Consider the following 27,221-nt stretch of genomic DNA (forward strand, 5'->3'; position numbering starts at 1 on the left):
ATGCCTTTCAACCGTATGCGAATGAGGGCAAAGTGTGAAAAGCATGAGCAGCGCTTCGCCATGTTTGAGACGTTATAAAAATTAATGCAAATTCAATCTGTCGCGATTGGTATCTGTTATTTCGGCGGCGGCTTGTCCGTTCGCTATTGCAGGCGACGTGCCAGTTCCCCTGATTTTTGTGTCGTGAAGATGGAACCTCTGCCTCAGTTGTGTATATATTAGTCCAGGTACGAATGTGTAAGGAAAATTACTGGATGTCAAGGAATATTTCCTCTTTGAAAAGCAACTACTGCTAACCAACAGTAGGAATCCCAAAAAAATCCAATCTTGCTGTTTTTGTGCCTCTGGTAGATCATTTTCACCAGCAATTAAAACCAAAAGATATAAAAAAAAATATATACTTGACTCGAACTTGACTCGTAACTCGAACTTGACTCGGGCTCGAACTTGACTCGTGCTACGAACAAACTCTGTTCATTCGGTAGCATTCTACTCAATTTATAAAACGTGATATGCAAGGACGGCCAAGCGGAAACTCTGTAAAAGGAAAGACGTTGCAAATATGTTTGCGATCAATTGGGTTCGGCTTTTTGGCGATCGAATGGAACAACCCGTAATGAGTTCGTTTTAGCGACCTCCTTCTTATAAACGCCCCGTTGCGGAAAGGACATTCAAAACATTGACACAGAATGGACTGATTAAACGAGTTTTGTGGCGTGCTTCCACGTTCATTTTTAACATGTTGGTAGATCTGATTTTAGGTTAATAGAAATAATTAAAGGGACTGTGTCACGGCTAAGTTAATTGTATGTTATTAAATTTTGCCAAACACCCGCTATGAAACTAAATGTTTGCAAAGAAATTAGTTTTATGATTCTAAATGACAAAACCATAGCTTCACTGCAGCAAAATGTGTTTCCCCGCGTTATAATTTAAAGTTACAAGCAAACAAGCCGGGAGATTAACTTTGAAAACTGTTCCGCCGGATCACTTTTCAAAAACCCATATCGCAATCCGTTTCAATCTTCGTCCATTTTGGCCATCCGTACCTTCTTTTGCATCTGGTGTGTTATTTAAATATTCCTTCACTGTTTTAAGATGTTATTTTATTTATTTAAACGAATTTGGTGGTCATTTCCTTTGCCTAAGTTTGGCTAAAATCCGTGACACGGTCCCTTTAAGTATTAAAAGTTTTTGTATAGTAATAATTCAGTTTTTGAGCTCATGGACGGCTCACTTGAAAACGATTATCTAATGAATGTGATTCTGTGATTTGTTTAATAAAGATGACTAAGACTATAAGACTAAAAGATCACGATCTCACATTTAGTGGCTGACGTAGTAAAAGAATTACACAATTGTAAAAGTTCAACATGCAGGCCTTATGCAACGTAAAGATATTGTTCAAAGTACATATCTGAGTTGTGCGAACTTTGAAGTAATCATCTGTCCAGATCTTCTAGTGCTTTTTGTGCATGGTGGGATGTGGGCATAAGATTTAATGGAAATCAAATAGATATAAATGTATTTCAGAGCCAAAGAAGGCCGTTTAACATTTGGTAAGACTCCATAAAACTGACTAGGTTCACTATTCTATGGTGTTTCAACTCATCAACGCTCTCCACTGTGAACAGCCAAACTGTCAATACATGTAACTTGTTTTAGGTCAACACGTTCAATATTGCACATGATTCCCGTGAGAAGACTGTGTGTCTTGTGCAAGGGGGGTTTGTCCATGGACTTTTTTTTCCTTCTGGCTTTCCACATCAATTTCCCAGCAATTCTTTCTTCTTATGTCATACCAAGAGCAGTTATGCTCCATTTATTGAAGCTCTTTACGTGGGTTGAACTTAAATCTCCCTTGGAATGATGAGCCTCTAGCTGTACATTTGTTGAGGTAGTCTGTTCATCTAAGAGAAGCCACGCTAACCATAACAACGAACACAGTCACAGATACCAGAAATTCAGTTGAAAATTGCCATTCTTCGTCATCTTGCTATAAAAACCAACAAAGAAACAGAACAAAATGGGTATTATTCAACTGCATATTTGTTTCTTAATTAATTTATGACCATTTAATACATTAAAATCGAATTCCAATTTCATGAGTCAAAGCTCCACTTTTCAGTCGTGCAACTTCTTCCGACTTCCTTTTGGTAATTTCCTCGCCAGTACCATGCAAAAAGAGGCACGTTTGAAAGCTACAGCTGGTTCCAAAAAGTGAGCTAATAAGTTAAAAACCAAAACGAACAAAAATTACATAAAAAAACTAAATTACATAACAGCAAAAATTCCTAAAATTCAGCACAGTGACACTCCTTCGGTTGGCATTTACAATATACAAAGTGCTCTTTATCATCATGCAACATTTGCGCCATAGAGAGAGAAACAAGTGCTACAAGGTAACTTCAGTGTAGCATGTCTACACTGTAGCAAGCATTCCCCTAGGAAGAAAGAACTTTTTGGCCATGCCAAAATTGGGGAAAACTCTATATTCGTACAGGAAAGCTTGATATGCAGGTTAACTGTAGTGGAGTCGACAGAAGTAAAATAATCTTTATGTACCTTTTTCACTGTTTCTGGAAACTGTTCCTGTAAGAAACGTCTCTCTGGCATTTGATGACTTGCACTAGCCTGCTCCTGTGATGACGGACAGTGCTCCCCTCTGGAATGACACACAAAACACATGGAACTCAGGAAAATCACAAAGGCACAAATTGCACACTATGCCACACCACTGTGTGCAATGCGCAGGGACCAGTAAGGAGAATCTGTATATTGTCTACTGCAAAATTCTGGTTAACCAACCTCTCCATAACCCTATAGTTAGAGTAGTAACCCTTTAGTTAGGCTACACAAAGGGGTTTGTCGCAGGGGCACGGCACAGCAACATGAAGCATACAATAAAAGGCTGTGGGACATATTGCAGTGTCATGTTCCTTCGTGTGGGCTGATAATTTTCTGGGGAAGTGTCATTGAAAAAAATGAGCTAAATAAATATTCTGTTATCATTTTATTTTGTTGCAACATGTGTCCACTACATCTTCTGTGCCTATATGCTGTAATTCCCCCCCCCCCTGCATGTTGCTGTAACATGTTCTTGCGACATGTTTTTTCACATGTCAGCAACTTAAAGTTCCAATATACCAGTACATCACTTTGGGTACGATGTAAATGCATCATATATACCTGCATGAAGTGTCCCCCACAAGATCAACAGTTGAGGAGTTAGACATCTCAATACTATGAACACTTCCAAAGAAATCTGTAATCAGAACCTTATTGGGGTCCCTTCTGAACAAGTCAGACCTCACTCCTGGGGTGGAGATCACCAAAGCTGGTGTGGTATATTTGAACTAGAAAAACAAATAATACACCTCATTAAGGGAATACATGACTCAACATATCTAAGGCCTGGCCAAACCGTGACACAAGTAGACGCAAGTTTTCAACTTGTGTCTACTTCTCTCACAGTTTGGGAGCACTTGAGTGCACTTGCGTTGACTTGTGATGACTTACGCTCACTTTGGTGAAGACCAAATTTGCATGCTATTCAACGTAAGTTTTTCACCATTTGGCTACCCAAAACATGTCAATGCATGTTTTGTTTTTACTTCAAGACGAGCAGCGCAGCAGTAGCATTAAAATAGCTTTTTCGAAAATTGCATGCACTCGAGAGTAACCTTGCGAGTCTGTTTGGCCACCCAACGCAAGTCTGTATGCAAGATCAACTTGCAACTACTTGCACCTCCATTTGGCCCAGCCTTTACCCAGCCTTCTAGGCCTTATGCGTCCAGTGGGGAAAAGGAATTAAAATATGTATTGAATCATGTTATCAGTGAAATCTATATTTAGAGAAATACACCTAGATGAGGATTCTCTGCTAGCAGAATCTCGTTTTCTATTGTCTCAGATTAATTTTTATCCCAATAGGTTTTGTAAGATGGTTGCATCAAATACCTTTAATTTCCACAGGTTTACTTTAATTGTCTCAAAAGGAACAAATTCTATCACTTTAGCACTATGAATTAAGGTACAAGCAAACCTACTCACCAACTCCCCCACAGTGGCTTTGCTGTTGGGAGTGACACCCTCCAGAAACTGAAGCACATAATAGGTATACCTGTCAATCACATGTACTCCAATGGCTGGGTCTTCATGATGCTAAGAAACATAAACAAGAAGAAACAGAGGTTAAAAGTGAATAATACATGAATACATGCACAACATGAACATGAACCACCAAAAAGTGAACATCTTCACTGATGCACTCTTCATGCATTTAACAGAAAACTTCCTATCATTCCTTCACGTTTCATGAACATGGACATGGTCCAATTCTAGCTAGGATCATGTGTGGGTTAAGTTAGCTGTTGGTTACAATACAATACAACACAATGTTTAATGTGGTCATTACACTTAGCTATGGTTTCGATGCGTCCCGCAGGTATGGTTAGCAAGATCTGCGGGAACGCACCAGCTATTTTACAGGTAAGCCACAATGAAAATAAAACAAAATAAAATAAAGTAAATAAAATTCTTCACTGCTTTAAATATGTGCGACGCATGTCTTAATTAAAAATTTCTAGATTAAAACTTTGTTTGGTTCTTTTGCCTTTCTCTAGGGGGTTTTCTTCAAGGTCCTCTATTTTCATCTCTTATCAAAAACCTACATTTTCAAATCCCAATTTGAACTGGATAGAGGTCGATAGAGGTCCAGCATGAACAGCACCTACATGTACAGCTGAATGCCGCTTTCTTCTCTAAACTAAGTAAATTATTATCTTTATACAAAGCAAATTATAATACTTACAGAAAGAGAGTCCTCTCCCACTAGACTGCTGCCAACACCTAGAATATTGGGTGAGTAGAGTTTCTGAGTCATGGAGTATGCTTGACAAGTGTCCACAATTAAGAAAACTTCATTATACCTGACAAAGATGTTGAATGCTGGTTAGTACTAACAAACTACATGTGTACACAACATATTAACTTAATACTAGTAATACGTGACTCGCAGGGCCTCGCGAAGCTCTGGGTTGGGGAGGGGGGCGGGGTGTTATAAATAAGGAGTGGATTATTTGAAGTTGAACATTAATTGAATTGTACATATTCAATTTTCCACAGTAGGCAGAAAGATATATTTGTTAGAAATTTTATTTCAACGGGCATGGCCGCGACACCCTCGTTCCCAGGGTCTACTCCGCTTTAAAGATGGTGGCTTTTTCTGGTTCGTAAAAAGGTATAAAGCGTTGGGAAGCGCAGGCTATTTTCAAAATCATCGACAAATTATTGGTTAGTCGCATTTTGGACATTTATTTGATGGCATAAAAAAAAGAAGAACGAACGGCAGGAGGATTCGAAGCCTCCACCCGCCCGCCCCTGATGGCGATGAAAGGTTTATTAGCGTTGAGGGAGTATTATGTGGAAATCAATGTTATTTTAATCCGAAAAGAAAAACGATAAAAATGAAAGGCTCAGGATTCGAACCCACAAAAAAAAAAAAAGAAAAAAAAGAAAAAAAAAAACCCTAGCCGGATTCGAACCCCCGACCTCAGGTCCGAAGATCTGATTTCAAGTTCGACGCCTTACCATTAGGCCACCAGCGCGCGGCGGCCGTGTGACGTCATTTCCGCCACACACCAAGCTCACAAATATATATAGAAATATATATGACCGTAAACTCCACACGAGATTTCATCCTGCCTGATCCCTTTGAGGGACAAAATTTTACACCCCGCTACGCTTGGCCTTCGGCCTCGCTTCACGAGGAAATAAAGACTAATTAAAACCAGCTGTTACCGTCTTTTCTGCCACATTTGTTCAAAGGCATCTGCCAGTTCAACACTTGTAATCTCTTCAGCATCTTGAAACTTGAGGAAGCCATCACCACCATGCCCTGGACACAAAACAACAACCATAACATTAGCACTTAAATTGAGAGTTCAAGCAAACAGCAGGGATAACTTTGAAGACAAATCTATCACTAATGACTTTATTTAACATTAACTAATTATCTTGCAAATATCTTGATCATTTTAAAACCAGTACAGCTCTGGAGACAACACTTGTGTCCAAAGCCGGAGAAACATGGTAAATTTCTTATCTTGGTTTACATATTTCTTTGTTCACATTATTGCAGTCTTCAGTGATATGCGAACTCTGAAATTCAAAATCAAACTTACGATTGTGTTTTTCGCTGCCACCAATTATAATTATGGAGACAACCCGTGAAACATGAAAAACAGAAACAAACAAAATGTTCTAAATTGCCATTAGTATTACCGTTGCCAGTTGTAATGCTTTAATTAAATTCCCATTAATTTGCAAGTGTGAACTTGTCAAAAATAATTTGCAATGGTTGAAGTAACAAAGTTATGTTTCAAGAATTTGCATGTTAAATAATTACCAACAATAAAGTTGACTCAGTCACTTACCTGTCATATAGACAAGAATGTTACTTCTCTCATCTGAAAGCAACCTCTTGGATCTTGGCACACGGGGTGGCAAACGACCTGTTGTAGCACAATAGGAAAAAGAACATACCATCACTTATGACACCATTCACAATCAAGTGACTTCTTATATGGCCAATACAATGTTTTGTAAATTTATTGAACAAAAGATGCCTTGCAGATCATGACTTCAAAGCCATACACTAGCTTTTAGAGCTGCTTCAGCACCTTTAAATTTGTATGTTTTGCATTGTCCAGTGATGCACATTATGATCACAGGGAGGGGTAGGGGTGCTTATTGTCTGTGGGGTACTTTCCATTAAAATGTAATTATACAGCATTTACAGCATGGCTTTACCTGTCAAGATTCTAATGAAATTTTCCACTGTAACCTGCAAATGATAAGCATCAATCAGCACACAAGTCAATCAATAATAACCTATATTCTGGGGTGTGATAAACAGAAACGAAACAAATAATTATATAAATTTATTACTAATTATTAAAGACCATTGTTGTGTGTATTCTTCATTTGGCAAGAAAACATTTTTGGTCGGTTTGGTAGATATGGTTTTTTAATACCTACAGTCTCAACCATTTTAACTGAAAAGAATTGGAAAATTATGTACAAGAGTTATGTAATAATTGTTAGTATGGACAATCCAATCAAAATGCAATCTTTTATTTCAACTGAGTTTGATGCTGATTGCTGGATACTTGTGCGGCTTTTTTTTAGTAAATGGACTGAGGAACAGTAGATGAAAACTGAAAAACTTGACCCTGGTCAATTTTAAAGTCTCATTAATTTGTAGCCCACTTTGCCAGCAGAAAAAGATCCATAGTAAATTTGATGAAACTGTAAATTAAAAATCATGTATTTATACCTCATATCCTCTGTAATCCACTTCAATATCATCACCATAAACATTGATGTGCTGGTTTGCATTGTTAAAAACTGTCCCTATGATAAGGTAGGGTAAAAGATAAAGATCATAGTTTAAAAGAATGCAAGTGAAATGCAACATCAAAATGCCAGTGTGTGTTTTATAGTTGGAGTCATTGTCAATTAACTTTCACGGAGGAGTGCTATGCATCTGGGAATTTTCCACTGCCATGCAGGCACTATGGGCTGATAGTGGTGTCTCTCTGCGGATGAACACTACCACGTCACATGATCAATTTAAACCAATCAGAATCTGAGGAAATTTAGTGGTGAACTATGATCGCTGATAGAACACAGTCACCTTCTCATAGCTCTTACTAATGGCTTCAAAATACATAAAATTGGAGGTTTTGGACCGTAATTCTTTCAAGTGTCTGCTAAAACAATTAGACTACATGCCAGGGCTGTGCTCTAAGGGTGCCCAGGTGCCTTAGGCGACTAACTTTTGTCTTTGGGCGACCAGATAATCTTATTTCTTTCATATAAGCTTTATGCTGGGCACCCTGGATCTCACAGTTTGGAACCTTGGGGCTCCTTGTAATTTTTCTTTGAGCATGGCCTTGCATGCCCTTGTTTTATATTGGCGACAGTCCACTCGGCTGCACCTTGTTGACCAATTGCTCCTAGAAAACTTGATTAGGTAGTAAGGTATGTAACCATGTTTAATTTACTGGAACTCATTTATGAACCTGCATGAAGAGAAGCACTGTGTGAGATTAACTTACCTGGCCTTGGATTTCTGGCATTACAGGCCATGTCGTCAGCAAGCATAACAATAATGTGGCTAAATAAAGGTAACCAGAAAAAATCATTACACAGGAGAAACAGCATGGATGCAGGGTAGGTACACCAATTTCTGACAATCAAAAACCACATGCTTTGCAGAGGAATATCGCACCTTTCATACATGGGGTTGTGGGGTTTATGTGATATGGCTATCATTGCTCCCTTGTGGGTGATAAATTAACTATACCTGCCATTTTTTTAATTTTAACCTGGAGACTTTCCCTGGGACCTTCTCAATGGCTGGTAAAGGGTTATATGTGACATGTCATTTGAGCAAAAAGAGCATGTGTCATGTAAAAACAGCTCAAATCTGGCTGTGAAACTGAAAGTAAATACCACGCAAATTAACTAATCAGTTAATACGTGATTTGTGAAATGGTCTAAAAAATATATGTGATTCGTGATTTGAAGGAAAATAGGCTCGTGATCGGTGACTGGGAAACCTCCTTACCACCCCGTTCACAGACTGAGCAGATTTTCCTTGTACACTTGGAGTAACCATAAATAGAAGAGATCGGCGAACCTGTCAGGGATCCCAAGTCTTTTGACACTTCTATAGATGGAAAGAACGTTAGCTACATGTCGATAATTGAACCAAAACCGAGAGGTGCACACCTAACAAGGAAAAAAGAAGAAAAAAATATTACAAAATAAGCGTCTTCCAAAATCATCCTGTAAAGCAATCTCGTTATATTCTCACCAGTACAGCCCAGTTATTTGTGTGATCACTCTTAAGAAACTTATCAAATGACTTGTCTGTTTTTGCAGGAACCAAGTGGGAAAATAAAGTTAACACCGAAATCACCAACAGTGCCAATTTTGCCGCCATCTTGGTTACTAGAAGACTGCAAGGAATCCTGGGTAGTTGACGACTTTTTTCCGATGATTTACGACGACCGCTCAACGAAGTTTTCACATTGGTTGCTTATACATTTCTTATCCATGCCACTTCTTTTTAGAAACATGAAAATAAAGCGTTGTTTAAAATAAATCTCTTGTCAATATTTTAGTTTTCCTTTATTGCTAAAACGTGTCAATGTGCCAAGCTTTCCAAGCTTTGCCCCCGAAGTTTTCCGATTCATGACGACTAGTAATTAGCATGTTGTCATAACAACCATCGAATCCCAGTCAAGTAGAATTGTTAGAACCTTCGATCGAAAGTGCGGTTGCATTGGTTTCCATTTGTCTCACCGTTCATGTAAACATAAGGACAAAATACAGATCATGACGGCGGAAGAAAGTAAAGAGTACATGGCTATGACGGAGGTTCATCAGCTTTTTGAGGTACGTAGAAATAGCAAAGTGGCGGGAACGCGCGCTTGATATTATTTTACGTTTTCTGCGTCCTTGGAAAATGAAAATCTCAGGAACTGTTCGTGAATTCAGGGACGAGCAAAAGTTTGTTATCATTTTGCTTTTAGGAATTTAATTTACAAACATTCGTGTTCATTCTGTCTATTCTTTCCGTCTTTGTATCGCTTCTCGTAAGTTTCTAAATTTTTTGCTCGCGTATAAAATTTGTACAAATCACGCACAGTAGTATGTTCGAGAAGGCCAGTTTTAATTTGCGACGATCAATATGAGTTTATCTCTGTAGTTAATTAATTTGGCAGCTTCCCGTCGAGGGAAATAAGTAGATCCTGCTTATTTTTATGGTATACCATGGAAGAATCGGATATAAACTGATGCCCTTGCTTTCATAAAATAACACACGAGAAATGTGTTTATATAGAATAAACTGATCGCGACGACTTCATTGTAACCCTACATGTTGCAAACTAATTAAGCGGGGGATCTTTATTCCTCTCATTTCACAAATAAAATTTTGGTGTTATAATTAGCGATATTCTTTTCAAGTAAGTAGTCTTTATAATGCCACTGACCAAATTTCTGTTCAATAACAAGACGTTAAAGACTTCGTAAAAATTACATTTGGACGTACGTTCACTTGGCAGCTGCAACAACAACATGTATAAATTATAATGTCAAGACAATCTCTTAAGTCGGCTTATGTATTCGTCAGAAAGGTTAAACAAACAAACAAACAAAAAAATAAACACTCAGACAAACAAACAAACAAACAAGTAAAAGAAAGGAATTTAGCCTTGCAAGGTGTGAAAAGAGAGTAAAATTGTTTATTTTGAAATTCGGTCAGAAATCTTAGCTTATATTTTACACACAGATACAGTATGTTGCAGCTGCCAGAAACTACTTTCATTTACAAATATATTGGGAGAGGGATGGGATGTAAAATGGTTTACCTTTAAATTTTTTATGGTCTCATCACAAATTGGGTCAAAAGTGGAGTGTAGGGAAAGTCTGACTTGAACTGTTTCACAACGATAGTAAAGTGAATTAATTGTGATATTTCAGGGGATGCTGACTGGCCTACTATACCACAAGCCAGAGGACCACTTGGCTTTTCTGGAAAACTGTATCTCCCTTGCAAAAACAGAAAAGGATATTAAGTGGAACTCGTTCCTTGATCTCAGCAAGAAGCCCCTACCACCCATCCCAAAAGGAGATGGACCAATCAAATCAGAGGCTGGGGATGAAGTCCGCACTTTTACTACTGAACCAGAAATGAAGCAGAAATCCCCTCTTCCTCCGATCAGTAGTTCTGGTGCTCGCCCATCCATTGATGATGATGAAAAAGAATTGACTGAAAGAAATATTTTGACATCTGAGTCAGAAGAGGAGGTTGAGGTGGAATTTTCTGGACAGAGGATTGTGTATGTTCTTGGTAAGTGAGTCACTTGAAAGCGAGGGGATTAAATTCTGGCCTAAGCTGGGAGGGCGGCAGGAGCCTGGGAGAACAGGGGCGGGATGGGCCCGGGGGGGCACTCCCATATATGAGCTATATAGGTATGTGCCGCTGTGTTGGTTTTCAAGCAGTTTAGTCTGGAATAGGGTATAGAAATAGAAAGTTTTGGTCTAGAAAAGGGTAGCATTTGCCGGAAAACTGCTCTGTGTTATGACGAATTTAGTCCAGAATAGGAATAGAAACTCAGGAGAGAAAGAGACTTTCCTAAACGTAAATAAAATCAACGCAGCATCGTTGTTGACAGATGGTTTTCCATTAAAACACTGATAGTGATACAGTTCTAAAAAATGCAAGTCTGGGATAGGGTAGGGATTTACGGTGTCTAGTCTAGTATAGGGTTGCAAAAATCAGCTGAACATGGTCTGGTATAGGGCAAGGGCTTCAAATACCCAGCGGCACACACCCACCCAAAAATATACAGGGTGCCCCCCCGGGGGGATGGGGTAGAAGGGAGGTCAGGAAAAGGAAAAAAAAGGTACAGTCAGAAACCCAGAGGTTCAGACCCTCTTGTACCCCTCCACTAAGCTGAGCAGTGAGATAACAATAGCAGCACTAAACGTTTAGGGAGTACTGCCAATACCGCCGACCGGTTAGCTCAGTGGTAGAGCACCGGACTGTCGTGCGGGAGGTCTCGGGTTCGACTCCCAGACCGGACCAACACTCAGGGTCTTAAAATAACTGAGGAGAATGTGCTGCCTTTGTAATAACATCTGCAAATGGTTAGACATTCTAGTCTTCTCGGATAAGGACGATAAACTGTAGGCCCCGTCTCCTGCATCTTCAGTGTTATAATCAGCAGGGGACGTTAAAGAACCCACACACTCATCGCAAAGAGTAGGGCATGAAGTTCCCGGTGTTGTGGTCTGTTCTATTCCATGGGTTGGGTGGTGGGGTGAGATCATATACATGGACGGATAGCGGCTGCCATAGGCGCCTTATATGCTGATGTCCGGTCTCATCCCATAGATTCGAATTGTGAAGCGCATTGATCACGAGCTTTGTAAATGCGCTATATAAGCACCCATATCATCATCATCATCATCAATACTAACCCTTTGCCAAGATATGTGCGCTTGTATTAACATTAAACAGTGCTAGGGAAATATGTACATTTGTATTTTTATGGGTCTTTATGAGTACCATAAGTTATTGGTTTTCAGGATGTGATGATTTGTACATGTATTGTTCCATAAAATATCCATACCTCCCCTCATGGGGTTTTCTTGTGTAGAAATTCCAGCTTATATTGTAGTTTCAGACTTGATCCCCCCCCCCCCCTGTGTGTACCTGCAAAATTTTTGCTTTTTAAATATTAAAGTCATACAGGGATATAAAATATCAATAAAACAATCAATTAATTTGCTAGCAAGCAAACAAGCAAGCAGGGATTTATTTTGTGCAGTTCTAGAAAAAATCAATTCCTGCCCCAAGGAAGGTCATTGGAAATTGCAAGGGGGTGGGGGGTCTCAAAAGCCAAAAGTCATAAAGGAAAGTATGGGGGTTAACTGGAATTTCCAGAGGGGTTGGGGGGATTCAGACCAAAAACCCCGGGGGTGGGGGGCACCAAAAAGTACGGGAGGCCGCCCCGCTTACCCCTCCCAACCATTGACAGAAATTGTACCCCCGAACCACAAAAGGTACCCCCACCAAAAGACAGGACAGAACAGGACGTTCTGTCATATGCAGCGCAAAAAATAAAAAATACAGCCAAGTGCGCGCGAAATGACAAAGGCCCAACCAAATGACGGACACCCCGACCACTGAAATCCCACCCACAACCTGAAGCAAAGGTCCCCCGGGCGGAGCCCCCCGATAGGCCATATATGGAGACCCCCCCCCCCGGGCAAAAAACCTTCTGTGGGAGGGGTATGGATATTTTCTGGAACAACACATTATTTATATTTATTTAATTATATTTATTTAATTGTTGAATTTTATCTCCGGTATTTATAGCTGTTTGTGCCAGTTATTTAAATTTATATTCTTTGACTTCTGCAGGGGGACCAGGCTCAGGCAAAGGAACACAGTGTGCTAGAATCGTTGAGGAATTTGGTTACATTCACTTATCAGCTGGGGACTTGTTAAGACAAGAGGTGGCCAAGAAAAACGAAAGAGGACAAATGATTGAAGACATCATGAAGGAGGGCAACCTTGTACCTCAGGTAAGAAGAAACCAGCTTCTTTTGTAAGTTTAATGATTGAGCCAAAAACTTTATGTCACAAGAATAATAAATCTGCACTTAGTTCCAATAAATTATAATTTTGACATACCGGTAAATACAATAAATGCATTTATACATTTTTTTTTTCAATACTATTCAGCCTTTTCTTTAACTCCCCGAGGGAGAGGGGCTATAAAACATTTTTTTTAAAACCGCTTGCCATCCCTCCTAGTTTACTTGCTGACCAGCCAAGAGCCTGGTAGTTGAGAATAGTATCAATAGTATCTGAGCTGATAGAAATAAGAGCAGTTTTCATGTACATGGAAACGCCCCCCCCCTGTGGGGGGTACTACCCCAAATGCCTATATGGGTATGTGCTGCCCAATGGGGTCATGATTTTGGGCTCTAGATCTAGAACGGGGTATCCATTTAAGAGACGATTTCTAGAATGGGGTATGACATTTCGAACACACAGAATTTCAAATTATCAACAGCCAAAACAGGGTGCAAATTCTTTCAAAAACAGGGAGCTACTTTGGAGACACAGGCAGCACATACCCACCCAAAACATACCTGAATACCCCCTTTCGGTCAGGTGATGATCACCACAGCTGTTTATATCTGCCACAACCAATCGTTAGAGCATACACTGTAGTAGATTTGATGCTATCTTGATTGCTTTGTGGTAATATGTGATATTATATATCTATATTGTTATATGTAATAAATGTTGTTTATTTTAATTTATGTGTGTACCATTTCAGGAAATTACAATTGAGCTGTTAAGAGATGCTATGCGACAACACAAGGATTGTCCAGGATTTCTTATTGATGGCTTTCCCAGAGAAATTCAGCAAGGCTTGCAGTTTGAACAAGAGGTTCGCCGCTACATTAACTCGACCTTAATTTCACAAATTTACTTTGTAATAGAGCTGTAGGTGCCATTTTAAGACACCTGTTAGAGGACACAGTATGTTATGATCCCAGACATGAGTCATTTGTAACCTCCAGTAAGGGACCTCCTGTCATAAGGCTGGGACACATGTACATTTATGGTACCTCCCATATGCAAACAATTGCATTTGTATTACCCCCAGGGGACAGCAATTACCAAAAGGGGCTGGACAGTAATTTGTCAAGTCCTGGCCACAGTCAGTATGGAGCAGTAAGAACAGCAACCAAGCCCCAGTGACCATTTTTCCACTTGCTGTGCTTTATGCTATTCCCATTTTTCATGCTGCTCCCTATCTATACTGTAAAATTAAAGTGAATGTCTGGAACAGGCTAACCTTCCAGTTTGAGGACAACTCTTACAAGAGCACACTGATTCATGATCTGTCCACATTTCATGCATTTAATGAACAATGTCACGGGATTATAAGTCATTTTTCTGATTACTTTTAAATTGAAGGAAACGTCAAAAGTAATAGTTTTATAATGTAGAAAATACCAACGGAGAAATAAAACCCCAAAAATAAACAAGGATGGTTTCGAATGACAAAGATTAAGAGAGATTACTATTGACAAACTTTTCAAGTTGGGTTGTTAGTGATGTAGCTCCTTTAGGAACAGTTCATTTGTAGGGAGGAGACTTCCCATACAAGATTACTGATTTACAGGTTAGAGCAATGCTAATGAACACTTCTCAGGTCAGAAGAGACCTCCCATAAGGGGACACTCTGCTGGGGACTATTAGTCACACATCCACATTTTGTAACTTCTGGAACGGGTTGAATGGGGCTAAGATTTGATCACTATTCTGAGTATATACCAATACTATACTTGTTTTAGTAATCCCAGATATACTATGTTGTATCTTTTTTTTTGTTTCAACAGGTCGTTGAGAGCGACTTCCTTCTTTTCTTTGAGTGCAGTGAGGAGGTTATGGAAGAGAGGTTACTCAAGCGCAGTGAGACAAGTGAGCGGCCAGATGACAACACTGAAACGATCAAAAAACGTTTTGCAACGTTTGTGGAAAAAACATTGCCTGTTGTTGGTCATTATGAGCAACAAAACAAAGTAAAAAAGGTAAGTCTCTCTTCTGTTTCTGCTAGCTGTACGGATGTTGCCACTGCATGCAAGTGAAAAGGATTTAGTTTATCATAAATGCACAGTTTATAAATTCAATAAACTGCCTTGTACATTTTGGAAAACAGATGTATTTTGGAGCGTCATTCAGTTCCATCAGTAAAAGCCATCAGAGCAAGAGATTATAAAGTTGCTCAAAGCTTTTTACTTATCTGAAATGACGGCTAATTTAGTTCATCAGCTCCAATTTGACAATAAACAAACAAATGAAACTTTCCAAATTATACGGTAGTCGGTAGGTCGTAACGTTCTTTGCGTTTACCAAAAAGACCTCTGTCAGTCATCAACTATGTGATATTTTACTCCAGATTGATGCAAATCGTACTGTTGACGAGGTCTTTGCTGATGTGCGAGCTTTGTTTGGAGCCCTTCCTCCAAAAGAAGTTCAAAAAATCAAAAGAAAGAAAAAGAAAGTTGTCGCCAATGAAGAGGAAGACGAGTACGAGTTTGTGGAGTTCTCGGGCCAAAGGATAGTATTTGTTTTAGGTAAGGAACCGTTTGTACAATTGCCTGAAAGATTTCTTATTACTCGTAGTTTCTAAGGCCGTGTCCACACTAACCCGGGTAAATTTGAAAACGCATCTTTTTTTCTCCGGATAGGCCAAACATCCACACTGAAACGGCGTTTTCGCTCACCGAAAACGGTACTTTTCATAAACGCTCTCCAAAGTGAGTAAATTTTAAAACGCCCGCTAGGTGGTGTAGTGTGGACGGCAAAATCGGGCGAAACCGGAGCTTTTTGAAAACGCTGACGTCAAATAGTCAGGCATGTTATCTTTGTCAAAACAAAAGGTTAATTAGCTCAACAATAGCTCTGTGGATGCGTTGTAACTCTGCGTGCGATTAAGCGTATCATTTTCAAATCAGTTTCCAGGGTTAATACTTGGCTTCACACTAGAAGCTATTTTTTTTTCAAGTCAGCACTTTTGTTGTGTTTTTTAAATCTCTTTCTCTCTTTTTACTTTTTCTCCTTTTTTTCTTCTCCTTATGGACGGAAAACATTTTTACGGCGTTTTCAAATTTTTCGTTTTCAAATTTATCCCGGTTAATGTGGACAGGGCCTAAGTAAATGATATAAAGGAGCATCGAAGCTGAGCTATGTCTCGTAAAATGAAGAAAATTGAATTATTACACTTTTAGGTCGCAAAGAAAATCGAGTATATTTGGGCGTGTCAGTAACCCGTGGTCGCACGTGTTGACTAACACGAGGTTGCAAGTCCTTTCCTTTTTCAAATAGTTTCTTTTTTTCTCAGGTGGCCCAGGTTCTGGTAAAGGAACCCAATGCGCTCGTATTGTAGAGAAGTTTGGCTACACTCATTTATCAACTGGCGATTTATTGCGAGCAGAGATTGAGAGTGGCGGTGAAAGAGGACAAAAACTCGCTCAAATAATGGAAGAAGGCAATCTCGTTCCTCAGGTGGGTATTCCCTATGTTATCAAACCTTTGGTTAAAGGTGCTATGTCACGCAATTTTAGGCAATTTTGGCACTGACCAAATGTTCGTAGAATTAACTGAAATATCACAATAACGGCCTAAATCTGTAGAAGAACTGAAAAGAAACACAGATAGGCCAATATTAAAGGGGCATGGATGGTCAAAATTCGGAAGATTAAAACGGATTGCGTTCGGGTAAACTTGAAAAACGTCGGCCCGACCTTTTTCAAGTTTATCTTAATTTGTATGAAAGTGTTATTTACAATGTTCGAAAATCATCCTTGTTTGTTATGTGGCTGTAATTTTGCCAATAAAAGACTTTTGCTCTGCCAATTTAAAGTCAGTTAGTGAGCTCTTCATTAACGAAAATAAATAGAATTACCTAAAATGCCGTGACATAGCTCCTTTTATAACAGACAGGCCCTATTAGAAAAAAAGTAATGAGCGACTGAATTAGAACTCGGTATTTTTCTTTTGTTTTTTCCCAACAATACAACACAAAGAAAACTAAGAGGAATGAAACACAAAGAACTGCGTATGTGTTTATGCTTCGTTGCATACGCGCGTATGCGTATGTGCGTATGCGTATGCGTATGCGCGTATGTGCGTCTGTGTATGTGCGTTTAAGGTGCGTATGCGATGGACACTTATTTCTTAGCGGTACTGTACGTTTAGCAGCGGCGGAATGTTGCGCCGGTAAGTTTGGCAGTTAAAAAAAGATATCTGGCAGTGCTAGGAAAAAACTCCGTGCGACAATATATATTTTGATGGGTTGCTCCCTTCTTTAGCGAGTGTTCGCATATTTATTTACCCGTTAACATCGTGTTTTGTCCTTTATATTCTAGGAGATTGTTATTCAACTTCTAAAGGACGCCATGTTGCGATATCCAGACTCACCCGGATTCCTTATTGACGGATTTCCTCGTGAAACGTCTCAAGGTGTACAGTTTGAAGAAGAGGTGAAGTAACAGCTCGTCTTATAACTTACTCCTAATCTACAACGTTATCACTTATCTGGTGACTCGAAGAGGGTTTTCTTTACAGGACAGACGGAGCAAATAACTTTTTTAATCTTTTTGAAAATGGCGGCGATCGCGTCTGAGAGTAGTCCCGTCCCACAATATACTTTCATCCACTTTCAAAACAATGAGAAATGGATTTTTGATTAGTTTTTGTTAATAAAATAGCAAAATCAAGAAACTCTAGAGACCATTGACGTCTGGGCGCCCGATTTGCCGACAAACAAAACAAATTTTGCTAAAGTCTTTAGTCTTTAGATAGTCGCGTTCAATAAAAGCTATCCGCTGACAAACTGGTATTCTAATTGTTGTTTTCTTTACAGATTGCCGAGTGCCACTTCATCTTGTTCTTCGAATGCAGTGAAGAAGTTATGGAAGAAAGACTCATCAAACGGGGAGAGACAAGCGGTCGAGTGGACGATAACGTGGAAACCATCAAGAAACGATTCAGAACATTTGTGGAAAAAACTGTACCAGTCCTTGAGTGTTATGAAGAGAAAAACAAAGTTAAAAGAGTATGTAGAGTGTAACGTTCCTACTTTCTGTTCGTCCTTTTTTACGTCCGACATGCTATAACCGCCTTGTCGTATCGAAGGTCGCCGTAGTGAGAGAGTAGTCAAGGTTAGCTTTATTAATTTTCGAGCAACTGGTGATTTTGTTTCACGTTACTCGCGAGGTGATGTTTTTGACCTTCAGAACTGTCTTACTTTCATATTGCAACACCCTACTGAGTAAACCATTATCTCATTAAAGAAATTGTGATACGCGAATACGAAGATATGCATCACACTTAGGTGCGCCTAGATAGATTTACGAATCGCGTCCCTCCCTTCCCGTTTATCAACTACGGACAAATAACGGGAAGAAGCCATGATTTTCATTCGTACCCACCTGTGATCGGTTATCTCAGTGTCACTTTAAACGATAATTTTAAATTGTAAAAATTTACCAGATGGAAGAATATTGTCTCCATACGTTTCGGGGTTACTGCCCCTTCTTTCAGCGGGAATATTCCACTGAAGAAGGGGCAGTAACCCTGAAACGTATGGAGACAATATTCTTCCATCTGGTACATTTTTTACAATTTAAAATTATCGTTTAAAATCACTTCTTATATGCGTTACAAAGTCGCACGAATTTTTTATTAGGGATTTCTTTGTTACTATCTCAGTTTCACGTTTGGTGCGATAATTGTAGTCAAAGCGACGAGGGAAGCCTGAATTTGGTGAATGAGATAATCATATACATGCACAAAACGGCAGTTTCTGGTACCGGTATAGGGAAAAGTCTTGCATGGTTACTTGTGTCAGAGAGATAATCAGATTACATGTATTATTGGGCATGCGGGTGCATTTGTTCACATAGACGAGTAGTACAAATATGTTGTGTTATTTTTGACGCAGGTGGACGCCACACGCTCTGTGGATGAAGTCTTTGCGGACGTGTGCACAATCTTTGGAGACCTTCCTAAACTTGAAAAGAAGAGAAGAAAGAAAGGTAACGATTTCCTCTTTTCTAGACAGTCTTACAGAAAAGTTCGATATAGTTGTTGCTTTGTACTTAATTCCCACTTCAGTAAGCGTACCTTGATAATGGTTAGGAGTTGTCCATAAGGCCCGAGGGCTTCTTGTTCAACTTTATTGTATTCCATTGCCTGCATGATCCTCAAATTCTGAATGACCTTCAGTAGACTTTACTTTCAGGAGAATGTTTACCAACTCAGACGCCAAGATCGTTTTCTTAATATGCAGATACAGACATTGGACTCTGTAGCGGTGCCCTTGAATCAGTTTAGATTTCAGTACTCAGTAATCAGCGATATATACTATATGTTTTTTTTGAGATTGATTTTTTTTTGTTTTTTTGGGGCTGTCGCCTACCCACCACCTTTCCCCTCTTTTTATTTTTATTTTTTTTTTTTATTATTTTTTTTTTTTTTTTTTTTGGGGGGGGGGGGGGGGGGGAAAATTATAATTTTTCTTTTTTTTTTTCGGCCCCCAAAAACAAAAATATTCAAAAAAAAAACTTGAACTTCCCTGCGTCTACATCTACGTTAAATCTGTAGTCTGCGTCTATGTTAAATCTACTGAGCTGTTTGCGTTACATACAATGTATTTTAATCTGTTCAAACATTACCTTCTAGTTAAAAAGACTGAGAGCGATTCAGAATATGACGAACTTGCCGAAGCCGTTGACGACTTGTCCCGAGTCGTAGACGGAAAACCGATCAAATTACGAAGAAGGAAGAAAAAGAAGAAGGAAGAAGACGAAGAGCCGAAAACTCCAATTTACGAACAGCCGATTGTTGCCGAAGAGTTTGTCCCTCTCATGGACGACACCATCGCGAAAACCGATGGAAAAGGGCTGTTAAATGTTAGAGTTATATTTGTCATTGGTGAGCTAAACCTCTGTACTTTTTTCCTAAAGTAAAGCACATTTTTCTATTTTGCTTGTTTTTATTTCCTTCATTCTTTGTGCTTTTTCATGATGTTAACTTCTCCTTGCGCTATTTCTACCCTGGGTACCAGGGGCTTTTTGTGCGCGTTTTCCGGTTTTGGTCGAAGTAATCCACTGCGCGCAAAGAAAAATACTCTTGTAGCCTGGGTACGCTTTTTCTGTCTGCATGTTTTAATTTACAAAAGAATGCGTGAATCTTCAAAGAAATCTTGCGTCGAAGTCCATAGTCCCATACTAGCCTAGTGATGGCTTTCGCGTCGTCACAAAGCGCTTCTCCCAAGCATTTCGTGACGACCAAATAATGGTTGCGAAGAATCTGGAAACTAAAGAGTCTAGAGAACAAATTTCGTCTTTAGGAAATACACGGTAAAGTAGTTGATGTAACCACTCATTATGGTTCGAGGAAATTTGTCTTTGTCCTAATGTACTTGGTGTAATCATTTTATGTTCATATTTTCTGGTTAGGTGGCCCTGGATCCGGCAAGGGAACGCAATGCCAGCGTATCGTGGATACATTTGGTTACACTCACTTGTCGACTGGAGATTTACTGAGAGAAGAAGTCCAGTCTGGTTCACCAAGAAGCAAAGAGTTGGTGCAAATCATGGAGAAAGGAGAACTTATTCCTACGGTTAGTAACACTGATTTATGACAATTTACAAAACAAGGATAATTGCAGCTTGAGTAGCAAGCGCACTCGGTAACCAATTGTTTGTGTTTCACTCTCTTCCTTTTTCAAACTTGCGTTTTCTTTTCAGGCTAAACTACTCATAGAATTTCATAAAATCTATTATTTTAGTTGGTGATGCAGGTTTCCTGTCGTCAACTGTGTTGATTGGAATACCCTGAACTATAATAAAACAACGACTTTATTTATGGAGTGTTTACACATAACAGCAAAGTTAACAAACCAGTTTAACTATAAAAAATGCTTTTCTTGTTGGAGTTCAACAACACAGATGATATCCTTTTTAAAAGATGTGTAAAGTAAGTATGTTATAGTTAAATGACTAGGTCATCTTCTCAATCTCTTGATGCGTAGGCTGTTAGCAATCTTTTTTTAAATTTCTTTAGTTTTCCTTTAGCGCAGTTGTATATACGCCCGTAGAATCTCGAGAAATGGGGGAGACTGCGCGCAGACTGTGACAAGGGGTTTGCTCACAAGAAAATTTGTCTTTACGTTTTTCAGAGAATTATTTTGGAATTATTGCGAGTCGCTATGGTGCACATTCCAAACACTAAAGGGTTTATTGTCGATGGCTTTCCCAGAGAAATGGAACAGGGAAAAGAATTTGAAAATGAGGTGAGTAAAGCACTATTTTAATTTACTGCTCTCGAAATATTTGTAGCATTTAGTACAGTTTAGTAGCTTGAAGTTGGTCACAAGCCAAGGAATTTCGTTTGGCCTCCAAATTATTTTTCTAACAAAACTATTTTTACGAAACAGATCGCGAGTTGTGAGTTTGTGCTGTACTTTGAATGTTCCCCGGAATCGATGAAGCAACGGCTTTTGGCGCGAGGAGAAACGAGTGGCCGCGTGGATGACAACGAAGAAACGATCGCTAAACGATTGGAAACGTTTGAAAACCAAACCAAGCCTGTTATTGAATACTACGAGTCGCAAAATAAAGTGAAAAAGGTAACTTATCCGTATACATTGTCATGTTGTTGTAAATTGAAAACATTTCTTAGTTTATAATACAGTCGTGTAACAACAATGTTAACAGCAATTTCAATTTCAATTTCCTGTAAGTAGGATCGCATTACCTGGAGAGTTGAACTGGCCATACATCCAGATTAAAGACATTAAACTTTTCTGAAATAATTCTGGCGAGCTTTAGTCTTGGGTACCCCGAATTAAAGGAATTTTCTATCCCAACCAAGAGGTAAATCACGTACCAGTCATGTGTTTATATTCTGAATCAAGAGAAAGGCGGTTCGTGAGAAATGTTGCTTTATAGAAGAATCCATTTTGGGCATCCGGTGGAACACTGGGCGCTCACTCAAGCACGCGGAGCTCCCGGAGAAAAGCCATTTTGTTGCTGTTTTTTTTTTTTATATTGATGACTTTTTTAATACGTGATTGTTCAACAGATTTTAGCCGAAGGTTCGCCCGATGAAGTTTTCGCTCAAGTTAGTAATATCTTTGAACATCTTCCGAACCGGAAGTCAACGTCACTTCATGACTATGACGTCACTTTTATAACAGGTATTACTCGGGGTACACTTTTTATCTTCTGTCACTGTTAGTTTCTTCTCTCGTTGTTATTGTCTCCAGGTCGGCGTAATTAGACTCAGATGGCATATAGCTTTCATTTGAATGATCGATCACACATAAGGGCTTCAAAAGACTGAAATGTTGAACTGTGTTGTACAGCATTATAGACGTACTACATGAAATTACCGCTCAATCTTTTTTTGATAACCACACACTGTGGTTTTCTGCACATTCTTGAAAGTTAAAACCACCTTGTCCTGCATAATAAACAGTGGTACAGTCAACCCCTCTTTAAAAAGGACATCCTCGGGACCAGCTCAAGCTGTCCGTCTTGTAGAACTGTCCGTTCTAATAACGGGAGTTTAGTTCAAAAAAAACCTGTTAAATTCGGCCAGGTTGGGAAAACAGATCCTGGCCGGCTTATAGCAGTGTGCGGCCTTTACAGGTGTCCGTCTTTAGAGAGTTGACTGTACTACATGAAAGCACTGCTCAGTATAGCGTTCATCTAAATGATCGAACATCGCGTTCGTAACCACACATTTAAAGGAGTTGACTCACGATTTAAAATGAGAACGATCTTTTTTTTGCCTTAGGTCCACCTGGAGTGGGGAAGGCAGACTTGGGTCGAACGCTAGCAGAGGCGACTGGAAGAACGCATTTATCTGTTGGTCAAATGTTACGAGAAGAAGCGAAAAAGGACACAGAGGAGGCCCAGGAGATCAACCAAGCCATTAAGATGGGAGTATTAGTAGCTACGGTATGTATGCATTTACCTCTCTCTCTCCACAGGAAAATTAAAAAAAACCCAGGAAATATGAGGAATGCGTTTTAAAGAAACACCCGGGGACTGAAAAAAGAATCTCCTACGAGCTCAAGTTCCTAGAAGCTTGCAGCACAGTAAAATTTCAAATTTAGACGCTCAGTCAGAGCAGCCATTTTACGCATTCTTCTGTAATTTCTTCTCATTAGCTGCTTCAAAATAAAATTGTTGAGATATTTAAAGATAACTGCATTCGGTCAGTTTTCTTAAAGCTTACCGTAACTGAGAAATGACCGGATTTTTTTTTACTACTTTTTAGGACATTGTTCTGGCACTGCTGACAAGAATGCTAGAAAAAGAAGAAAAGAACTTGAATGGATACTGCATAGATGGCTACCCACGAACAGAGGAGCAGCTTGATCAGTTTAAACAAAAGGTACCTCGTATTTGTAGTTTATCATCATCGCTTTTACCTACTCTCGGAGTTGGTCTCAATGCCAAGGTTGGCTCCCAACTATGGTTTCTTACGATGCGTGGCGGAAATTTGTTAACACAGTAAATCGGCCAGGGTGGGGCTGACCATGTTTTGGACTCTACGTAATTCGCAACATGGGAGGCGTAGCTCCTAATCATCGGGTTAGTGCGTTAGTCTCGGGATCGAGAGAGCGGGGTTGAATGTTGGCCACTTGACTCTAGCAGAGACCTTCTCTTTGCCCGGGAGTACAAATGGGTACAGGTGAATTATTAGTGAAAGCTGCCGAAGTGTGGGGAGAGGAGAGTGAGGGTCACTCGCGATGGAACGACTGAGTAGCAAACTCAAGTCGCCAAATGCAATACTGAAACCGCAGTAAGTCCTAGAAGCTGTCAAACTTTTTAACGTCACTCATAATACAGTTGGCTTGAAAACATGTTTCAAAATTTTGCATGATACTGTACATCGAGGAGAACGCATACGTTTCAACTTGTTGTTAGCGCCAGAACATTAGTAGCGCCAGAACCCAGTAGGGCATTTATTCCTCATCTTGAAGCCCTATTTCCACTTGCAAGAAAAAGAATACCCCATGACGGGACACCCAAGAAGCCTCATGTATGTGTCTCCTAAAGTCCTCTCAAAAGGCCCTTATAGTGTTCCTGTGTGGCTAAGGCCACGACCAAGAAATCTTCTGAAGATGCTTCGTTTTCAAAACCAACAGGTACGGTGACAATTTCTTTTTGTTCCTTTGTTGCAGGTGTCTGATTACAACAGAATCATCGCAATAGAAAGCAACGAGGAAGAAACAGACCGAGTGTTAAAGGAAAGAGCGGGAACGTCAGAGCGAGAAGACGATAGCGAGGAAATATCAAAAACTAAACTGGAGGTTTACAATGAAAATACACGATCCATGAACAGTTTGGAAGACTCGAACAAAACTGTTAAGGTAAGTACTTGGTTAAGACAGCTAAAGCTAAAAAAGCACGAAAACTAAAAACCTATAAAACTACAAGTTCGACAGTGAGATTGCGCTATCATGTCAAACAAGTATTTCAAAATAAGAGAATCCAAACTGGCCAGGATAATCAGATTTTTTTCATGTAATATGGTCGAGGAGCTGATTTTGGAACAACCTTAACAATTCAAGTTATTGGGAGTGTGGAGGGCTATGAACCTGGGACCTCTGAATTACAAGATCCGCTCCCTGGCCTAACACCTCCGAAGGCCAGGCTGCCTAACCAGTAAGGAATATTGCTACACCTATATTGTCCCTTTGTGGAACATAAGTGGTATCTATATATGTGAGAGCGTATCGCTTCACGAAAAGCCTTCACTGTTGACCGAGAAAGAACGTGTTGTCATAGTCTTTGTAACTTACCAATCAACAACTTTTTACAGTCAGGGAAACCGACACATGACCTCTAAAGGTTTTTTTAGGTAATAATTATTTTATCGTGTATTTTGTTTTCTCCTTCGCAGGTTTCTGCTGCTTTACCCAGAGAGGAAGTGGTAGAAGACATCAGATTGAAAATAATGGCAGTAACGGAGTTTTCATCTTAAAAACATTACGCATAGTCTAGGAATTCAGAAGTGGTCGTAATCAAATACATGTCTACACAAAAATCACAGCTGCATAGACAGCGACGTTTATACACAACTACATCGTACTCATCTTCATCGTCACCTTTATGAAAAACAAATGTTTTCCATGCATGAATCATACCTTCTTATGAAACCCCATGAAATCAATGAAGTTTCGTTGAACGAAGTTCAAAGAAAAAAGCTGCATGGCATTGCCAGAAACTTCGAGAGCTGTCCATTCTGGATTTTTACCCAAGGACTTATTATCCAAATGTTGTAAGAAACAGTATACAGGTTCATTGCCTAGTTTTAGCCGTGCTGTAAAACGAGGATTGGCTTGTTAATGCCAACCTCGAGTGGCAACTCATTACGTATCATTAATGGAATATAATGTTGTACATACATTTTGCAATCAATTTTGGAAGGTAGGTGGCGAGGACTGTTCCATGATTTAAATGTAGTTTAGTGTGTAAAAGAAATGGTTTAACGGTAGAGTTATAATGTATTCTCTCGCTTCAGCTGGTTCAAATGCTTGTAATAGAAGCAGTGCGGGGGATTGTTGACCATAAGCTGTATTAAGTTTTTAACCCTCCCCCCTGAGTTTCTATCGCAAGGTCTGGTATAACAAGGTGCGAAAAACGGATGTCTATCGACAGTTGCGCATCTTAAAAACAATTGTACATAGGGCTCCATCCAGAATAGAACTGAAAACAGCTTTTTGACAGAAAATAAGGTGTGTTTAAATTACAACGCAAATTCGTGTAATAAATAGAAAATAAAACGATGACACTGGTCATATGGGAAATTTTTGTTGTCTGTGGTTTGTTTGTTTATGTGAGTGTAGCCTGCGTGCAGCCGTCTCCTTTTTCCTCACAGGTGCAGTCGGGAGAATGAGTGCCAATTTTGGCAAATCTTCGTTGAAGCGCTCGAAGAATTTACGAAATTTTTTCATCCAATCAAAAACTAGTGCGAGCGCTCACGAGTACTCCGAAAGCAATCCCGCGTACAAATACGTAATGTTGCTTAGCAACTTCTGGGACGAAAACCGCGGGCTTAGTCACTTCTCGGAGAAGTGATGTCGCCATCAACTGGCACTTGTTCCCCCGACTGAGTGTGAGTGTCGGTTCTTTCAGGTAAATTTGAATGCGCATTTTAATCTCGTACCCAGATCTCCCTAACTCTACAAAGTGAGTAAGCATCTGCGTACGAGATTAGTAGTATCCACGTTTTCGTTTGTGTCAGAGTGTTGGAAAGATAGTAACGACTCTGGTTACTTGCGAGTTTCCTATCGCTATTTCGGGTAGCTAAAGCGTGTACCAAAAAAGGAAGAAGGGGTTCGGTGGATCGTTATTTTCGGGACTAAGAGTTAGGCGGCATACTTCCCACGGATTACACCATAACGCAACCTACCATTAGGTCTTTGTTTCCTCCTTTCATGCCATATGGGCTCCCAAGGTGGGGTGCTGCGTACCCCTTCTCCCCTTTTCAGTCCTCTCATTGTTGTTTTACGAGAGGTGAAAACGCCATTGAACGCTGTTTTACGCAGTACCTAGCAATGAAGGTCGTGAAAATCAAAAATCTCTGGCATTTTCGCGTGTTTTTTCAAAAGTGTCCGCCTTTTTTTGCCGTTTTTCTGGCCACTTTCGGCAGCAATTTGTTGCTGCTCGGCTATAAAACAGATTTTATCACAGCTTCATACGGTTTTCTTTGATTGCTTTATCTTACTTTTTCAGCAGCTCCCATTTGATTGCCACAAATTTCTATGTAGTATTTAGTAATAAAACTGTCAAATGGACATGCAAGTACTACAGAATTGGAGTAGATGGTGGCTCGCCAAGGCGTGGTGACCGCATTCCACTGGACATCAAATTTCATGTATCCTGTGAAAAGACGGGAGCCGTTGAGGCTAATGCCATCACTAGGGAGGTGTTCTTTAGAGTTTCTGGACTCTCAGGCTCTAAATATCTTAAGCAATTAACGTAATCTTTTATCACAATTCGTTAATGAAATCATAACTATGATG

The 27,221-nt window shown here is 39.6% G+C and overlaps 2 protein-coding genes across 2 annotated transcripts; one reads left to right on the forward strand and one right to left on the reverse strand.

Annotated features, from left to right (window-relative positions):
* Positions 1-1,301: 1,301 nt before the first annotated feature.
* LOC144665235 (putative GPI-anchor transamidase) lies at positions 1,302-9,137 on the reverse strand. The gene is made up of 12 exons (XM_078526443.1): positions 8,885-9,137; positions 8,708-8,799; positions 8,124-8,182; positions 7,340-7,416; positions 6,814-6,847; positions 6,438-6,515; positions 5,803-5,899; positions 4,814-4,931; positions 4,054-4,164; positions 3,190-3,356; positions 2,566-2,665; positions 1,302-1,996 (listed from the first exon to the last, which is right to left on the reverse strand). The coding sequence occupies exons 1-12, from the start codon at positions 9,011-9,013 to the stop codon at positions 1,907-1,909; spliced, it is 1,152 nt and encodes a 383-aa protein (XP_078382569.1). The 5' UTR covers positions 9,014-9,137; the 3' UTR covers positions 1,302-1,906.
* Positions 9,138-9,301: 164 nt separating this feature from the next.
* On the forward strand, positions 9,302-26,003 carry LOC144665271 (adenylate kinase isoenzyme 5-like). Its single transcript, XM_078526490.1, has 19 exons — positions 9,302-9,468; positions 10,558-10,927; positions 13,007-13,170; positions 13,935-14,048; positions 15,007-15,198; positions 15,567-15,744; positions 16,512-16,675; positions 17,539-17,652; positions 18,036-18,227; positions 19,116-19,209; positions 19,856-20,107; positions 20,635-20,798; positions 21,357-21,470; positions 21,615-21,806; positions 22,262-22,376; positions 22,979-23,142; positions 23,465-23,581; positions 24,375-24,563; positions 25,097-26,003. Exons 1-19 carry the CDS (start codon positions 9,409-9,411, stop codon positions 25,175-25,177), a joined length of 3,030 nt encoding a protein of 1,009 aa, XP_078382616.1. The 5' UTR covers positions 9,302-9,408; the 3' UTR covers positions 25,178-26,003.
* The last annotated feature ends 1,218 nt before the right edge of the window (positions 26,004-27,221 follow it).

The sequence above is a fragment of the Oculina patagonica genome, chromosome 1, assembly GCF_052425735.1.
Source record: "Oculina patagonica isolate OP01 chromosome 1, crgOcupat, whole genome shotgun sequence".
NCBI classification, from domain to species: domain Eukaryota; kingdom Metazoa; phylum Cnidaria; class Anthozoa; order Scleractinia; family Oculinidae; genus Oculina; species Oculina patagonica.